General features: G+C 38.4%; 2 protein-coding genes across 3 annotated transcripts in view; one reads left to right on the top strand and one right to left on the bottom strand.

Annotated features, from left to right (window-relative positions):
* Positions 1-13,683, bottom strand: part of LOC131996780 (la1-like protein 13) — a 58,031-nt gene that overhangs the window by 10,566 nt on the left and 33,782 nt on the right. The window lies entirely within an intron of this gene.
* Positions 6,820-13,086, top strand: LOC106084140 (uncharacterized). Of its 2 annotated transcripts, none has more exons than XM_013247644.2 (4): positions 6,820-6,895; positions 12,399-12,510; positions 12,692-12,824; positions 12,890-13,086. In XM_013247644.2, exons 2-4 carry the CDS (start codon positions 12,408-12,410, stop codon positions 12,993-12,995), a joined length of 342 nt encoding a protein of 113 aa, XP_013103098.1. In that variant the 5' UTR covers positions 6,820-6,895; positions 12,399-12,407; the 3' UTR covers positions 12,996-13,086. The 2 variants fall into 2 exon arrangements, with proteins under 2 accessions (XP_013103098.1, XP_013103096.1); XM_013247642.2 differs by lacking the exon at positions 6,820-6,895 and adding an exon at positions 10,821-12,099.

Raw genomic sequence — 13,683 nt, 5'->3', positions numbered from 1 at the left:
CATACTAGGTACAGTTGCTAGATATCATAATGAAACACGTCATGCTAAATTTCATTGCAATCGGATAAGAAGTCAAGACCCAAGATCGGTTTATATGACAGCTATATCAGGTTATGGACCGATTTGAACCATACTTGGCACAATTGTTGGATATCATAACAAAACACGTCGTGCAAAATTTCATACCAATCGGATAAAAATTGCGCACTCTAGAGGCTCAAGAAGTCAAGACCCAAGATCGGTTTATATGGCAGCTATATCAGGTTATGGACCGATTTGAACCATACTTAGCACTATTGTTGGATATCATAACAAAACACGTCTTGCAAATTTCATTCCAATCGGATAAGAATTGCGCATTCTAGAGGCTCAAGAAGTCAAGACCCAAGATCGGTTTATATGGCAGCTATATCAAAACAAGGATCGATATGGCCCATTTACAATACCAACCGACCTACACTAATAAGAAGTATTTGGGCAAAATTTCAAGCGGCTAGCTTTACTCCTTCGGAAGTTAGCGTGCTTTCGACAGACAGACGGACGGATGGACGGACAGACGGACGGACATTGCTAGATCGACACAAAATGTCGCGACGATCAAGAATATATATACTTTATGGGGTCTCAGACGAATATTTCGAGTAATTACAAACAGAGAATGACGAAATTAGTATACCCCCATCCTATGGTGGAGGGTATAAAAAAACGAGGAAGATAGAAAACGGATCCCCACAATGTTGACGACCCCCTCAAACGTTTTAAGGACCATGACTTGTGTATCTGCTCCTGAAATGTTCGAACTCTTTATAGAGAGGGTGCAGTATACGCACTGACGGATGTATTGGAGAAATACAGGGTAGACGTTAATGCCATACAGGAAATGCGATGGGTCGGTAAAAGGCTCCACAACAACACCCAGAGTTTATGCCCTATATTATAGCTGCCATGAAACGAGGCATGAATTTGGCTATGGATTTGTGGTTAGTCGGAGAATGAAACACCTTATTTCCAGGTTTACTCCGGTGGATGAGAGGCTAGCCACAATCCGCTTAAAGGACTAATTCTTTATCTTCAGCCTAATTTGCACCCATGCCCCGACGGAAGAGAGGGACAAAGGGACCAAGTATATTTTCTACGAGCGCCTAAAAAGAGAATATGACCGCTGTCCCGCCCATGATATTAATATCGTTCTGGGAGATTTTAATGCGAAAATAGGGAAGGAAGGAAAATATCTTTGATCCAACCACCGAAAATGTAGTCTAAACGAAGATAATGGACTAAGGCTAATAGATTTCGTCGTGGCCAAGAAAATGGTAGTTAGCAGCATCAGATTTCAACATCGAAGGATTCACGCGACAACATGGCCGATCAATACACGAAACCAAATAATGGGTTGCCCAAATTTTTTCACAGCTTGTGACTCTGTAATTGCATTCTTTCTTCTGTCAGTTATCAGCTGTTACTTTAGGCTTGCTTTAGAAAAAAAGTGTAAAAAAAAGTATATTTGATTAAAGTTCATTCTAAGTTTTATTAAAAATGCATTTATTTTCTTTTAAAAAACCGCAATTACTTTTTGGGCAACCCAATAGATCAGGTTGTAATAGATGGATAGATCCGTGGGGTGAACGACGATTTGGATCATTACCTCGTTGCAGCAAAGGTTCGCAGCCGTCTAAGTGAGGCAAGAAACGTACGATCTGACACTGCATGGATGTTGGACATCGGAAAGATGCAAATACAACAGGTAGCAACGGTATACTCCGCTCGGCTGACCCAATTGCTTGATGAAAGCACTCCCTGTCCCGTGGCAAACCATTGTCCACTCCATGGAAAGAGCCCCACACCATTTTTGGGTACCAAAAGCCTCTCCAAAAGAATCCATAGAACGACCAGGAATGCCGAAAAACTACTGAAGCCAAGAATGAGGCCTACGGGTGGGTAAACTTTACAGTCAGTAGCAATGCGCCAGGTGAAAGAGAGGTATCGTGATAAAAAAACACAGGAGAAACGTCTCTTTCGCAAGAAGAAAAAGGAATTTGAAAGACGTAAGTGTGAGTGAATTGAGCCAGAATAAAGTCCGAAAATGTTATCAAAGAATAAAAAATCAAACGGATGGCTTTGGTACAGGCACATCCTCCTGCAGAGACAAAAGAGGAAATCAGGTAACTGATACAGATAGTGTGCTAAGGATATGTAAAGAACCCTTCTCCCCGCTGCTGGTATCCGATTGTAGTGGTCATCATTATACGACAGAACCAATCCCAATCCACGCGGCAGTGACCCGACTGAAGAACAACAAGGCAACAGGAGCCTATGGGTTGCCCACTGAATTGTTTAAGACCGGAGGCGACATGCTGATAAGGCGTATTCATCAGCTCATCTGCGCAATTTGGCTAGAAGAACTCATACCCGATGATTGGAAGCTCAGTATACTATGGCCCGTACACAAGAAAGTTGACAAGACGGTATGTGCCTATTACAGAGGAATAGGTTAGATAAGGTTAGGTTGAAAATAGGTTGCGGATATTAATCCGCCCCATGCCACTATGGAAATACATCTAAGCCAGTAATCGGCTTGTTTTGCGCTCTAAATACTAAAGAGTAACCTCGAAAAAGAAAATTTAAGTCAGGATCCGTGCTGCTTACACAATCCCAAATTGTTGTCCATACTACGCCCCTTAGCTGGTTTATGTCTGGTATTGTGTCCCCACCTATGTTACGGTGCCTGTTAGCCGTGAAAGCCGGGCAATGACATAGGAAATGCTCCAACGTTTCATCATCCTCCCCGCATGCCCAGCACATGCTATCACTGGCCGCACCGATTTTGCATAACTGAGCTGGTAGTCCCGCTATACTGACCTCCTTCTTACTTCCTTTCAGTAATAGCCTCGTCTTCTCACGATCTGAATCACCCCATAGGATTTTCCCCGTCCTACCGACCGCTGCGCTGTTCTACAATGTTGCATGCGCATTCGTCGCCCACTCCCTTAACATGGACTACGTCGTCCCGAAAGGCTTCGTGTTAACCAAGTCTATTGGCGGCAGTCCTCTGGTCTCCACGGCCAAATCGTCTGTCATTTCATTCCCCCTTACGCTGTTATGGCCCGGCATCCAAACGATGCGGATTTTGCCGTTAATCTTCTTCTTACACTGCAAGACTGTTCGTGACTTTACCGTCCTGGTTGTTATTGTCCAAATGGCAATTTTACTGTCGGTAAAGATGTTCACTCTGGATGTCCTCACGTTAGCACCACACCACTTCACGCATTCCGTGATCGCCCGGATATGGTCAGGCTGTCTAAAACAGATCTTAGTCCCTGGGTTTTCAATGTAGACCCCCTGGCCCACTCTGTCCCCTAGCTTTGATCCATCCGTGTAACATGATCTTCCAGACGGCAATACTAGGGTTCCGTCGATCCAAGACTGTGCCGATGGCAACAGTGCATCGCACTCGACTTCAAGGTTCATCTCAGGTATCCGATCGGAAACCTCATCCCTTCCTTCCAGGTTTCCTATCGTTGCCTCGATTATACCGCGATGGTATGGGCTGGTCCCATCGCCTTAAGTCTCCTAGCCGCAGTGGCTGCCTCACACTTAATCTGTATGTCAATGAGGGGCGGACCCTCCCACTTACCCTAATTTTCAGAAACGCCAGATCTCGAAGATGGGTGATGCGATTTAAGCGAAATTTTGTGTGCTCTCATATAGTACCCTAAAAATAAAAATTTGGTATCCAAATTTCGGATGGGGTACCTAGGGGGGCTGCCCCACCGTAAAACCTACCAAACATATATTTAGACCAATCACGACAATATGGGACTCAAATGAAAGGTATTTACGATAAGAAAACGTATCTGATATCCAATTGTCCGACCAAGTGCTAGGGGTACCACCCCAAGCCCCAAAACACCCCTACATCGGACATATTTACCGACCATGGCAATATGGGACTCAAATGAAAGATATTTGCGAGTAGAATACGAATCTGATATCCAAATGTGGGACCAGGTTTCTGAGGGTCCACCCCTTCCCAAAACACCCCCCAAACTAGACTTATTTACTGACCATGGGAATATGGGCCTTAAATAAAAGGTATTTGGTATCCAAATTTCGGATGGGGTACCTAGGGGGGCTGCCCCACCCTAAAACGTACCAAACATATATTTAGACCAATCACAACAATATGGGACTCAAATGAAAGGTATTTAGGATAAGAAAACGTATCTGATATCCAATTGTCCGACCAAGTGCTAGGGGTACCACCCCAAGCCCCAAAACACCCCTAAATCGGACATATTTACCGACCATGGCAATATGGGACTCAAATGAAAGGTATTTGCGAGTAGAATACGAATCTGATATCCAAATGTGGGACCACGTTTCTGAGGGTCCACCCCTTGCCAAAACACCCCCCAAACTGAACTTATTTACTGACCATGGGAATATGGGCCTTAAATAAAAGGTATTTGAATGGAGAATACGAATCTGATACCCAAATATGGGACCAAGTGTTTGGGAGGCCACCTCTCATCAAAAATATCCCCAAAGGGGAAAAATTTACGACCATAGCAATATGGGGGTCAAATGAAAGGTCTTTGGGAGTAAACACGAACTTGATATCAATATTCGGGAAAAGTGTCTGTGGGGCCACACCACCACCCAAATAGTAAGTATTTTCTGACTATTGCAATATGAGGCTCAAATAAGAGGGTTTTTAAAGTGGAACACGAATCCGTTATATATTTTCAAGCCCAACTCACTGAGTGGCCGCCCATCCCCCAAAACACCGCCCAAGCCGGTCATGTTTGCTAACTATGGAAATATGGGGCTCAAATTAAAGGTATGTGGGGGAAGACCACGTATCTGATATCAACATTAGGGGCCAACTGTCTAGCGGACGTCCCACCACCATAGCAACCCCCAAATAGGACGTATTTGCTCACCAAGACAATTTGGGTCTTAAAGAGAGTGGAACTAAATATTCATAGTTTTTAGGGCTTTTGCAATAAGGTGTTTAAATGAGATTAGAAAACGAATTTAATATCCAATTTTGAGGCCAATGGCAATATGGGGTTCAAATAAATGATATGTAGACATATGAGAATAGAGCACGTTGCTGATATATTTTCCAGGCTTCGGGGGTTTGGGGGACCACCCCAATAACCAAAACACCCCAGATAGGCCATATTTACCGACCATGTCAATGTGGAGCTTAAATGAAAGGTGTTGAGGGGTAGAGCAAGAATTGATACCCATTTTCGGGACCATTTTTCTGGGGGTCTATCCCTTTCCCAAAATACCCCACAAACAGCAATTTTTTAGTGACCATCGCAATATGGGGCTCAAATAAAAGTATTTGGGAGTAGAATACGAGTTTGATATCCAAATGTAGGTCCATGTATTTAGGGCATCACCCCTTTCCCAAAACATACCCAAAGGGAACAAATTTTTCGACCATGCCAATATGTGGCTCATATGAAAGGTATTTGAGATTAGAAAACGAATTTGCTAACCTATTTTGGGGCCATCTGTTTGGGGGACGCTTCATCCTGTAAACTCCTCTTAAGCTAATGGCAATATGGGGTTTAAATACATGGTATTTGAGAGAAGAGCACGATGCTGATATTTTTTCAGAGCCAAGTATCTGGGGGACCACCTCTCCCCCGAAAACACCACTAAATCAGACATCATGAGAATATCGGGCTGAAATGGAGTATTTTAAGAATGGAGTACACCTTGCATCCAAACTCAAAATTCGTAGACTAATAAAGATCATATGGGATTCAGATACAGGCACTTATATTGTTAAGCTGTTAGTCAAGTAAGCATGGTATTTCACTAAAAGATCTTTAATTGTCGAAAATAAATATTCCAAGGAAACTTTTGTTCCATATAAAGTAAAAGAAGGCGCAGCGGAGCGGGCCCGGGTCAGCTAGTAAAAATATAAATGTAAAAATATAATTCCATTTTTTTGAACTTTGTATATTTTGAAGTATTGCTATATACTTCTTATTGTGTAACACCAAACTATGAAGTTAATACTGTCGTGTTAAAGTTTTTATATGGCCTAATGTCATTAAGAGGTATTTACTATTAATAGCCATTTTAATTTATTAGCTAATAATTCATAACGTAACACTTTGTGACCTTTAAAGTTAGATGTAGACTTAGATCACTTTTGCTCTCATCACCATTTAAATATGTTAAGTAGCTTGTATTAACCCATATTCCCTTTGGATGGTATCTCAATCGAAGTGATGGGGACTGGCGTAACGACGTTTTCTGTTGCTATTGCTTTTGTCGGCGCATTGCATTAAATAGCGTTTTATGCTAATTGACCCCGAGGAGGGCTTGGAGGGTAGAGGGTCCATTCAAAATATTCCAAAAGTGTTGTAAATGATTCCCCAATCATAAAATCAATTCAATTTGCCAGACAACATCAAAATTAGCTGTTAATTATTGAGTGGATTAAACCTTTGTCGTTGTTATTGTCTATATGCATTTGCTGTTAAAATACAAATATTTTTTATTTTGTTTTTGTTTTTGAAAAATTATTATTAACTAACTTTATAAAAGTTATTGTTTTATGAACTTGTTTTGGCGGCCGCTCTCTTGACTGGGGCAGCGAACATTAGCTAAAATCTTTACAAAATACATCGCAAACGAAATATTATCGACCTCTCAACAGCAATAAAAAAAAACATAGACAAAAAGCGTATAAAAATATGAAATGACTCAGGAATGACTTCAGATGTTATCATAACGAAATTTCTTTTTATCTGTTGTTAATTTGTTGTAGTTTGTTTTTAGGATTGAAGATGGGCTAAAGATTTTCGATGTTAGTATTTGCTAAGCTTTGTAAACGAGCGGTTTGACAAACGGAATAACTAACGAGGTGTGAAACAACAAGCGTCTATAGCTAAAAAAGGTCAACAAATTAAAATGAAAAAAAAAAATAGTAAAGCTAATTGAATGAAAAATTAATTAAAAAAGAAAAGTGAAAAAATTTCATACCAAAAACTATTGGGTTGTCCAAAAAGTAATTGCGGATTTTTTAAAAGAAAGTAAATGCATTTTTAATAAAGCTTAGAATGAACTTTAATCAAATATACTTTTTTTACACTTTTTTTCTAAAGCAAGCTAAAAGTAACAGCTGATAGCTGACAGAAGAAAGAATGCAATTACAGAGTCACAAGCTGTAAAAAAATTTGTCAACGCCGACTATATGAAAAATCCGCAATTACTTTTTGAGCAACCCAATATAATGAAAACAATTAAGCAATGCAAGCTATTTAAAGAAAAAAAATTAAATTTAAAACAGAGAAAAAAAATCATTTTAATATTCCCCTTAACTTAAAAATTAAAAAAAAATGTATAGGGAATTTTAAGACGAAAAACAACCAATGAAAACAACTAAGTGAGGAAAGATATTTGAAAAATCAGAAAAAATTTATTTTAATATTTTCCTTACCAGTTTTATACATGGATATTGATGTACTAAAAAAATCGTTTAAAGTTTAAATAACGTTTATTATGAAAGTGTTAAGTTAAAGACATTTTTAGTACGAGGAGGAAATGATTACAATGCATTAAATAATAACATAAACAAGTAAAAACGTGTCATGTTCGGCGGGTCGAATCTTGGGAATCCACCACCATGGATTCTACTAAAAATGTATACAAATTAACTAAGTTGAAGTGCACTTGTACAGTTTACCTACATTTCGGCCAATTCATGAAAAAATGCAAGCTTCTTGGGGCCGTAGAGTACCAGCCGGGAGATCGGTTTATATGATAGCTATATCTGTTTATAGACCGATTTGGAGCATACTTAACACAGAAGTTGAAAGTTATAACAGAACACTACAAGAAAAAAAAAAATTGGCAAAATTTCAGCTAAATCGAACAACAGTTGCGCCTTCTAGGGGCTTAAGAAGTCAAATCGAGGGACTACGTTTATGTGATATATACAAATTAGAACCGATATGGCCTTTTGGAATCCTCAATGACCTTCACCAATAAGAAATCTCTGTGAAAAATTCAAGCAAATGTCTCTATTCGTTCAATCGCTATTGTGAACAGATGGACATGGCTACATCAACTTGAATGTCATGAGGATCAAGAATATATGTATATAAGAGTGTCCCAAAAAAAACGAAATGTATTTTTTTTGGAACGTATGCCCTCATTTGTTTCCTTCTGATCCCAAAAAACAAAATACATAGTATTATGGGTTGCCCAAAAAGTAATTTGGGCAACCCATAATATTTTTTAAAAGAAAGTAAATGCATTTTTAATAAAACTTAAAATGAACTTTAATCAAATATATAATTGCCATTTTGTTCGATAACCTTTTGCCATCTTCCTGGCAAATTTCCATTCCACGCTCATAGAACTTTTGGCCTTTATCTGCAAAAAACTGAACCAAGTGCGATTTTATAGCCTCATCATTGCCGAAAGTTTTACCATTTTAGGAGTTCTGCAAAGATCAAAATAAATGGTAGTCTGATGGTGTAAGGTCAGGGCTATATGGTGGATGCATCAAAAGTTCCCAGCCAAACTCACTCAGTTTTTGGCGAGTGACCAAACATGTGTGCGGTCTAGCGTTGTCCTGGTGGAATATGACACCTTTACGATTGACCATTTCTGGTCGCTTCTCCTTGATGGCTGTATTCAATTTGTCCAATTGTTGACAGTAAACATCCGAATTAATCGTTTGGTTCCTTGGAAGCAGCTCAAAATATACCACACTCTTCCAATCCCACCAAACAGACAGCATAACCTTCTTTTGGTGGATATCAGCCTTTGAAGTGGTTTGAGCTGGTTCACCATGCTTGGACCATGATCGTTTTCAACTAACGTTGTTTTAAACAATCCATTTTTCATCTCCAGATTAATGCTTTGATTTGGTCATCATCAACTTCATTTGGCCGACCGAAAAATCTGCAATTACTTTTTGGGCAACCCAATATATAGGTCGTTTAACGGTAATCCCTGCCGACATGACGGTCAAAGTTGGATGTAGAGCATCACATCCAATAAGGATTCTATGTATTTTAGGTCCATGTATGAAAATGCAACACTATTGAGGCTGTGAAATTCCTCCTGATTCGGCTTGGCCATGTCCGCATAAACTTTCTGCACCGTTTGTGCGTCTATCGTTTTTTTATAATCACGGTGGAGGTCGCTTTTTTACGCAACCATCACGACATATTCCACATATCACTTTTTCAAAGTTCATAGACAAACGCTATGAGTTTTGGTAAAAATCGGTTCAGATTTAGATATAACTCACAGTGTAATATTTCATGTCATTATTATTTTAGGTTTGCCATTAGGATTTTTGAGATAAAAAATCTAGCCGAGCTTATACATTGTAGGTATAAAGTTTGTGTCTTAAGTCTTTTGTATTTGTACCCATAACACAGTTACGCAAAGTTTTCGTGCCTTAAGTCTTTTGAGGCAAAAAATTCTAGCCGAGCGTATACGATTTGCGGATATGAAGTTTGTGTCTTAAGTCTTTTGTATTTGTCTCCATGACACAGCCACACAAAGTGTTCGTGTCTTAAGTCTTTTGTGGCAAAAATTCTAGCCGAACTTATAACACGCTGTGAGTATGAAGTTTGTGTCTTAAGTCTTTTGTATTTGTCCTTATAACATAGCCACACAAAGTGTTCGTGTCTTAAGTCTTTTAAATGAAGTCTACCCTTTGAACATAGAACTACCTAAACTTTATATAGGCCTTAAAGAGTTGACACTGGGACTTGGCTATAAAATACAGACCCCTTATCAATAAGCTTAAACATTTATTCGGCAATAGAAATTGATATAAAGGGTAGCTGACACGAAGTGTTACCAATTCACATTTTTGTGTGAAAATATTTTTTTATTGATTCAAATGACAAAAATGGCAAGTCTTCTTGGTATGTCCATAGTCTACGACCGAAGTAATTGGGTGCTCACGGCTCCAAGGCAGTTTCCATAATGTTTTCCCGATAATAAGTCACATTTACTTTGCGCCAAACTTAATGAAAACTATTGCAGAGCGGCCATCGGCGGCCCAGCTGCACGTGAGTTGGGAAATTACTTTGGTTGGCCGTTCGTAATCTCAAATTCTTGTACGTGCGCTCGGTTAAAGGTACTATCACACGACATGTGCTTTACATATGTGCTGTCACTTTCTATATTCATAAGATTTTCCTTGTGTACGTAAAATACGAACAGAGCCCGCTCTAATTGGCATGTATTCTCATATGTATTGTACTTTTTTTATAGACATGTGTGTAAACGTATGTTGCATGAAATAAGAGCTCGCTTTAATCGAAAGAATTATATTTATTCAAAAAACCATTTTTCATATTAAATTTTTCGTATGCACTACACGGTGATACCGATATCTGACAAGGTCAAATACTTAGGAGTGATCTTGGATAGGAAACATAATTGGATGTGTCACATTCAGGAGCATACTGAGAAGGCTCACAAATGTTCACTGGCTCTACAGGAGCGTGATTAGACCAATACTTCCTTATGCTTCATTAGTTTGGTGGACTGCTATGGAGACTATTCTAGATATTCGACCCATTGATATTCAGATTAAGTGTGAGGCAGCCTCTGCGGTTATGAGACTTAAGGCGATGGGAGAATGGATTGAGGATGGGAGCAGCTCATACCATCGCGGTATAATCGAGGTGACGATAGGAAACCTGGAAGGAAGGGAAGAGGTTTCCGATCGGATACCTGAGACGACACTTGAGGTAGAGTGCGAGGCACTGCTGTCAACGGCACAGTCTTGGACTGGCGGAACCCTAGTATTGCCATCTGGAAGATCATGTTACACGGATGGATCAAAGCTAGAGAACTGAGTGGGCCTGAGGGTCTACATTGAGTAAGGGGGAATGAAAGGGCAAACGATTTGGCAGTGAAGGCCAGAGAACTGCCGTCAATAAATTCGGTTAACTCGAAGCTTTTCGGGTGGACGCAGTTCGATTTAAGGCCGTGGGCGACGAATGCGCATGTAACACGGTGCAACAGCGAAACAGTCGGTTGGACGGCGAAAATCCTATGGGGTGATCCGGATCGCGAGAGAACGAGGCTATTACTGAAAGGAAGTAAGATGGAGGTCAGTATAGCTATTGGTATCATAACGGGACACATAGGACTACGAGCTCACTTATGTAAAATCGGTGCGGCAAGTGATAGCATGTGTAATGCGGCTTATCATTGCCCGGCTATCGCGTCTAACAGATACCAGCACTTAGGTGGGGACACAATACCAGACATGAACCAACATAGGGAAGTTATATGGAAAACAATTAAGGATTTTGTAAGTAACACGGAATTTCTAACTTAAAATTTTCTTTTTCGAGGTTACTCTTTAGTTTTTAGAGCGCAAAACAAACCGATTACTGGCTTAGGTTGGAGCGGATTAATATCTGCACCCTATTTTCAACCTAACCTACTACAAGGCGTGTGCAAGCGTAGCAACTCTTTGCTCTTTCGAGCACTGGCTTAGGTTGGAGCGAATTAATATCTGCACCCTATTTTCAACCTAACCTACTACAAGGTGTGTGCAAGCGTAGCAACTCTTTGCTCTTTCGAGCCCAACTTTTTCTTGCTTTGGTGTAAGATAGTGTGAGCTCGTTTTTCAATTTATGCTGCATCCTTTCAAGGGATATTTTCAGATCTTAAGTCGTTTGTTTGCCACTACGTTCTGGATTTTGTTAAATTCTTCGAGTCTTCACTCGCCGAACCATTTCAGGCGTTGTTGCGGTTTATTTGGACCACCATTCATAAATTTTTGGACCATCTTTATAACGATTTATGGTGCGATATACAAACGTTTTGTTCACTTTGAGGTATTTGAGTTCGCAAACAATAGCCTGCTGTGATTTTCAATCAGTTTCAATCATTTCAATCACACTATTACGCTTGAGCTTCATCACGAAACCTTCTTTTAAAATAAAACAAGAGGCAAAAGCTTTTGGTCAATAAAACAAATATCATGCTAATGTTTCATGTCATCTATTCTGTAAACTCCAAATGTTACGTCTTAGACCGATAAAAGGCAAATTTTCTACCCGATTATGCAGAAATTTGGTAAGTCAGTTTTATAAGCCCGAATATGGACGAGATCAGACCATAATGTTATATGGCTGTTTATGGACGGATCTCCCGAATAAACTTTTTGTGTTCATCTATGGTGTATGTTTCAACGGATTTTGACGAAATATATATATGATATATGGTGGTTGGTATCTAAATTTTAACCCATCCCTGTTTACCTGCGTTTTTACTTGTTTTGTTTTAGATTTTTAGAAGTTTCATCTAAACCAAAATAACTTAAAGTCTTAGTCTGCCTATGTCTTTATTTAAAGGATTATTTTTTACATTTGCAGATTACCAAAATGTTTCAACTGCAGAATATTTCGGGAGCACTTTTCGTTCTGATGGTCTTAGGAGCTGAGGCTTGTTTTACAACTCAATACCTTGGCAATTCAATACACCCAAGTAAGTTTTCTCATAAAATATCACAGTTTTTAGAAAAAAAATATAATAGTAAATATTTCAGGAATATTTTATTAAATTCATTTTTGTTTTGTTTTTAACGTAAAAGAAGTAAAAAAAATGTTTTTATTTCCTTAATAATTTTCGTTATTTTATTTTTGTGTATTTTTTTTTTCTATTTCAGCCTTAAAGGATCATTGTTTCCACGAAGACTTTAATCTAACCATACCCGTAGAGATGACCATCTATCCCACCAATATTGAATTCAAATGCTTCAAAGTTCATTGCCGTTCAGATTTTGTATTGGAAATGAAACAGTGAGTATTGCATGATGTCATACTTAAAGTAACTTTTCTTAACACTGTTTTTCATTTAATTTTAGCTGTGATCGTTATCCCAACTATTGCACTGAGTCTTCATCGTTTGATTATACAAAACCCTATCCGGATTGTTGTCCCAAAGTGGAGTGTCCACAAAATTTAGTGTAGCTTTGAATGTTTGTTTGATTTAATGTATTTACATGATTATTTGTTATACAAACTAAGAAAGTGTTAAAGAAATTATATTTTTTTGTTAGAATATTTTTTAGATGATGATAAATGAAAGATAAATATTTATTTATTTATTGTAAATTAGTACAATTATTTATTAAACTACTATGTACATTTGGTGTTTTAAAACTACATAATAAAACAAAAAAAAATGTTATCTAAATTAAAAAAAAACATTTTTTTTATGTAAGAATAAGTTTTAAAAAGGTTACAAATTGCAAACACAACGGCTTAGGTCTTTGAGTTTCAGCTAATCTCTTATTATATAGACTTGCATTATGAAAATCTTAATAAGTTATGAATATAAAAAAAAAAATAAGAAAAAAACTCCAGAAACTTAAAGATGTCCAGGGAAGTCTTTAACGTTCATATAAACTCTTAATGAGTTATGACAATAAAAAAATTGAAGAAAAAATCCAAAAATCAAAAGACACACCCACGCAAGGCTAAATATAATGTTTGTGTCTTAAGTCTTTTATATGTGTCTTAAATCTTTTAGGTCTTAATAACTCAATACTCTACCTGAAATAAAAAAAAATACAAAAAGCTTTCTATGCCAGTTAAACGAATCCGTTCCAAATTTTATATACCCTTCACCATAGATCGCATTTGTGAAGTACTTTGA

This window comes from Stomoxys calcitrans, chromosome 4, assembly GCF_963082655.1.
Source record: "Stomoxys calcitrans chromosome 4, idStoCalc2.1, whole genome shotgun sequence".
Taxonomy (NCBI): domain Eukaryota; kingdom Metazoa; phylum Arthropoda; class Insecta; order Diptera; family Muscidae; genus Stomoxys; species Stomoxys calcitrans.
This window is presented reverse-complemented; position numbering and strand designations above follow the sequence as displayed.

Bases quoted from the DNA above. Each gene is read 5' to 3' on its own strand.
- LOC106084140 (XM_013247642.2), top strand. From the start codon at position 12,043: ATGTTACGTCTTAGACCGATAAAAGGCAAATTTTCTACCCGATTATGC. The intron at 12,511-12,691 runs GTAAGTTTTCTC...TTTCTATTTCAG, and splicing joins TGGCAATTCAATACACCCAA to CCTTAAAGGATCATTGTTTC. The intron at 12,825-12,889 runs GTGAGTATTGCA...ATTTAATTTTAG, and splicing joins TTTGTATTGGAAATGAAACA to CTGTGATCGTTATCCCAACT.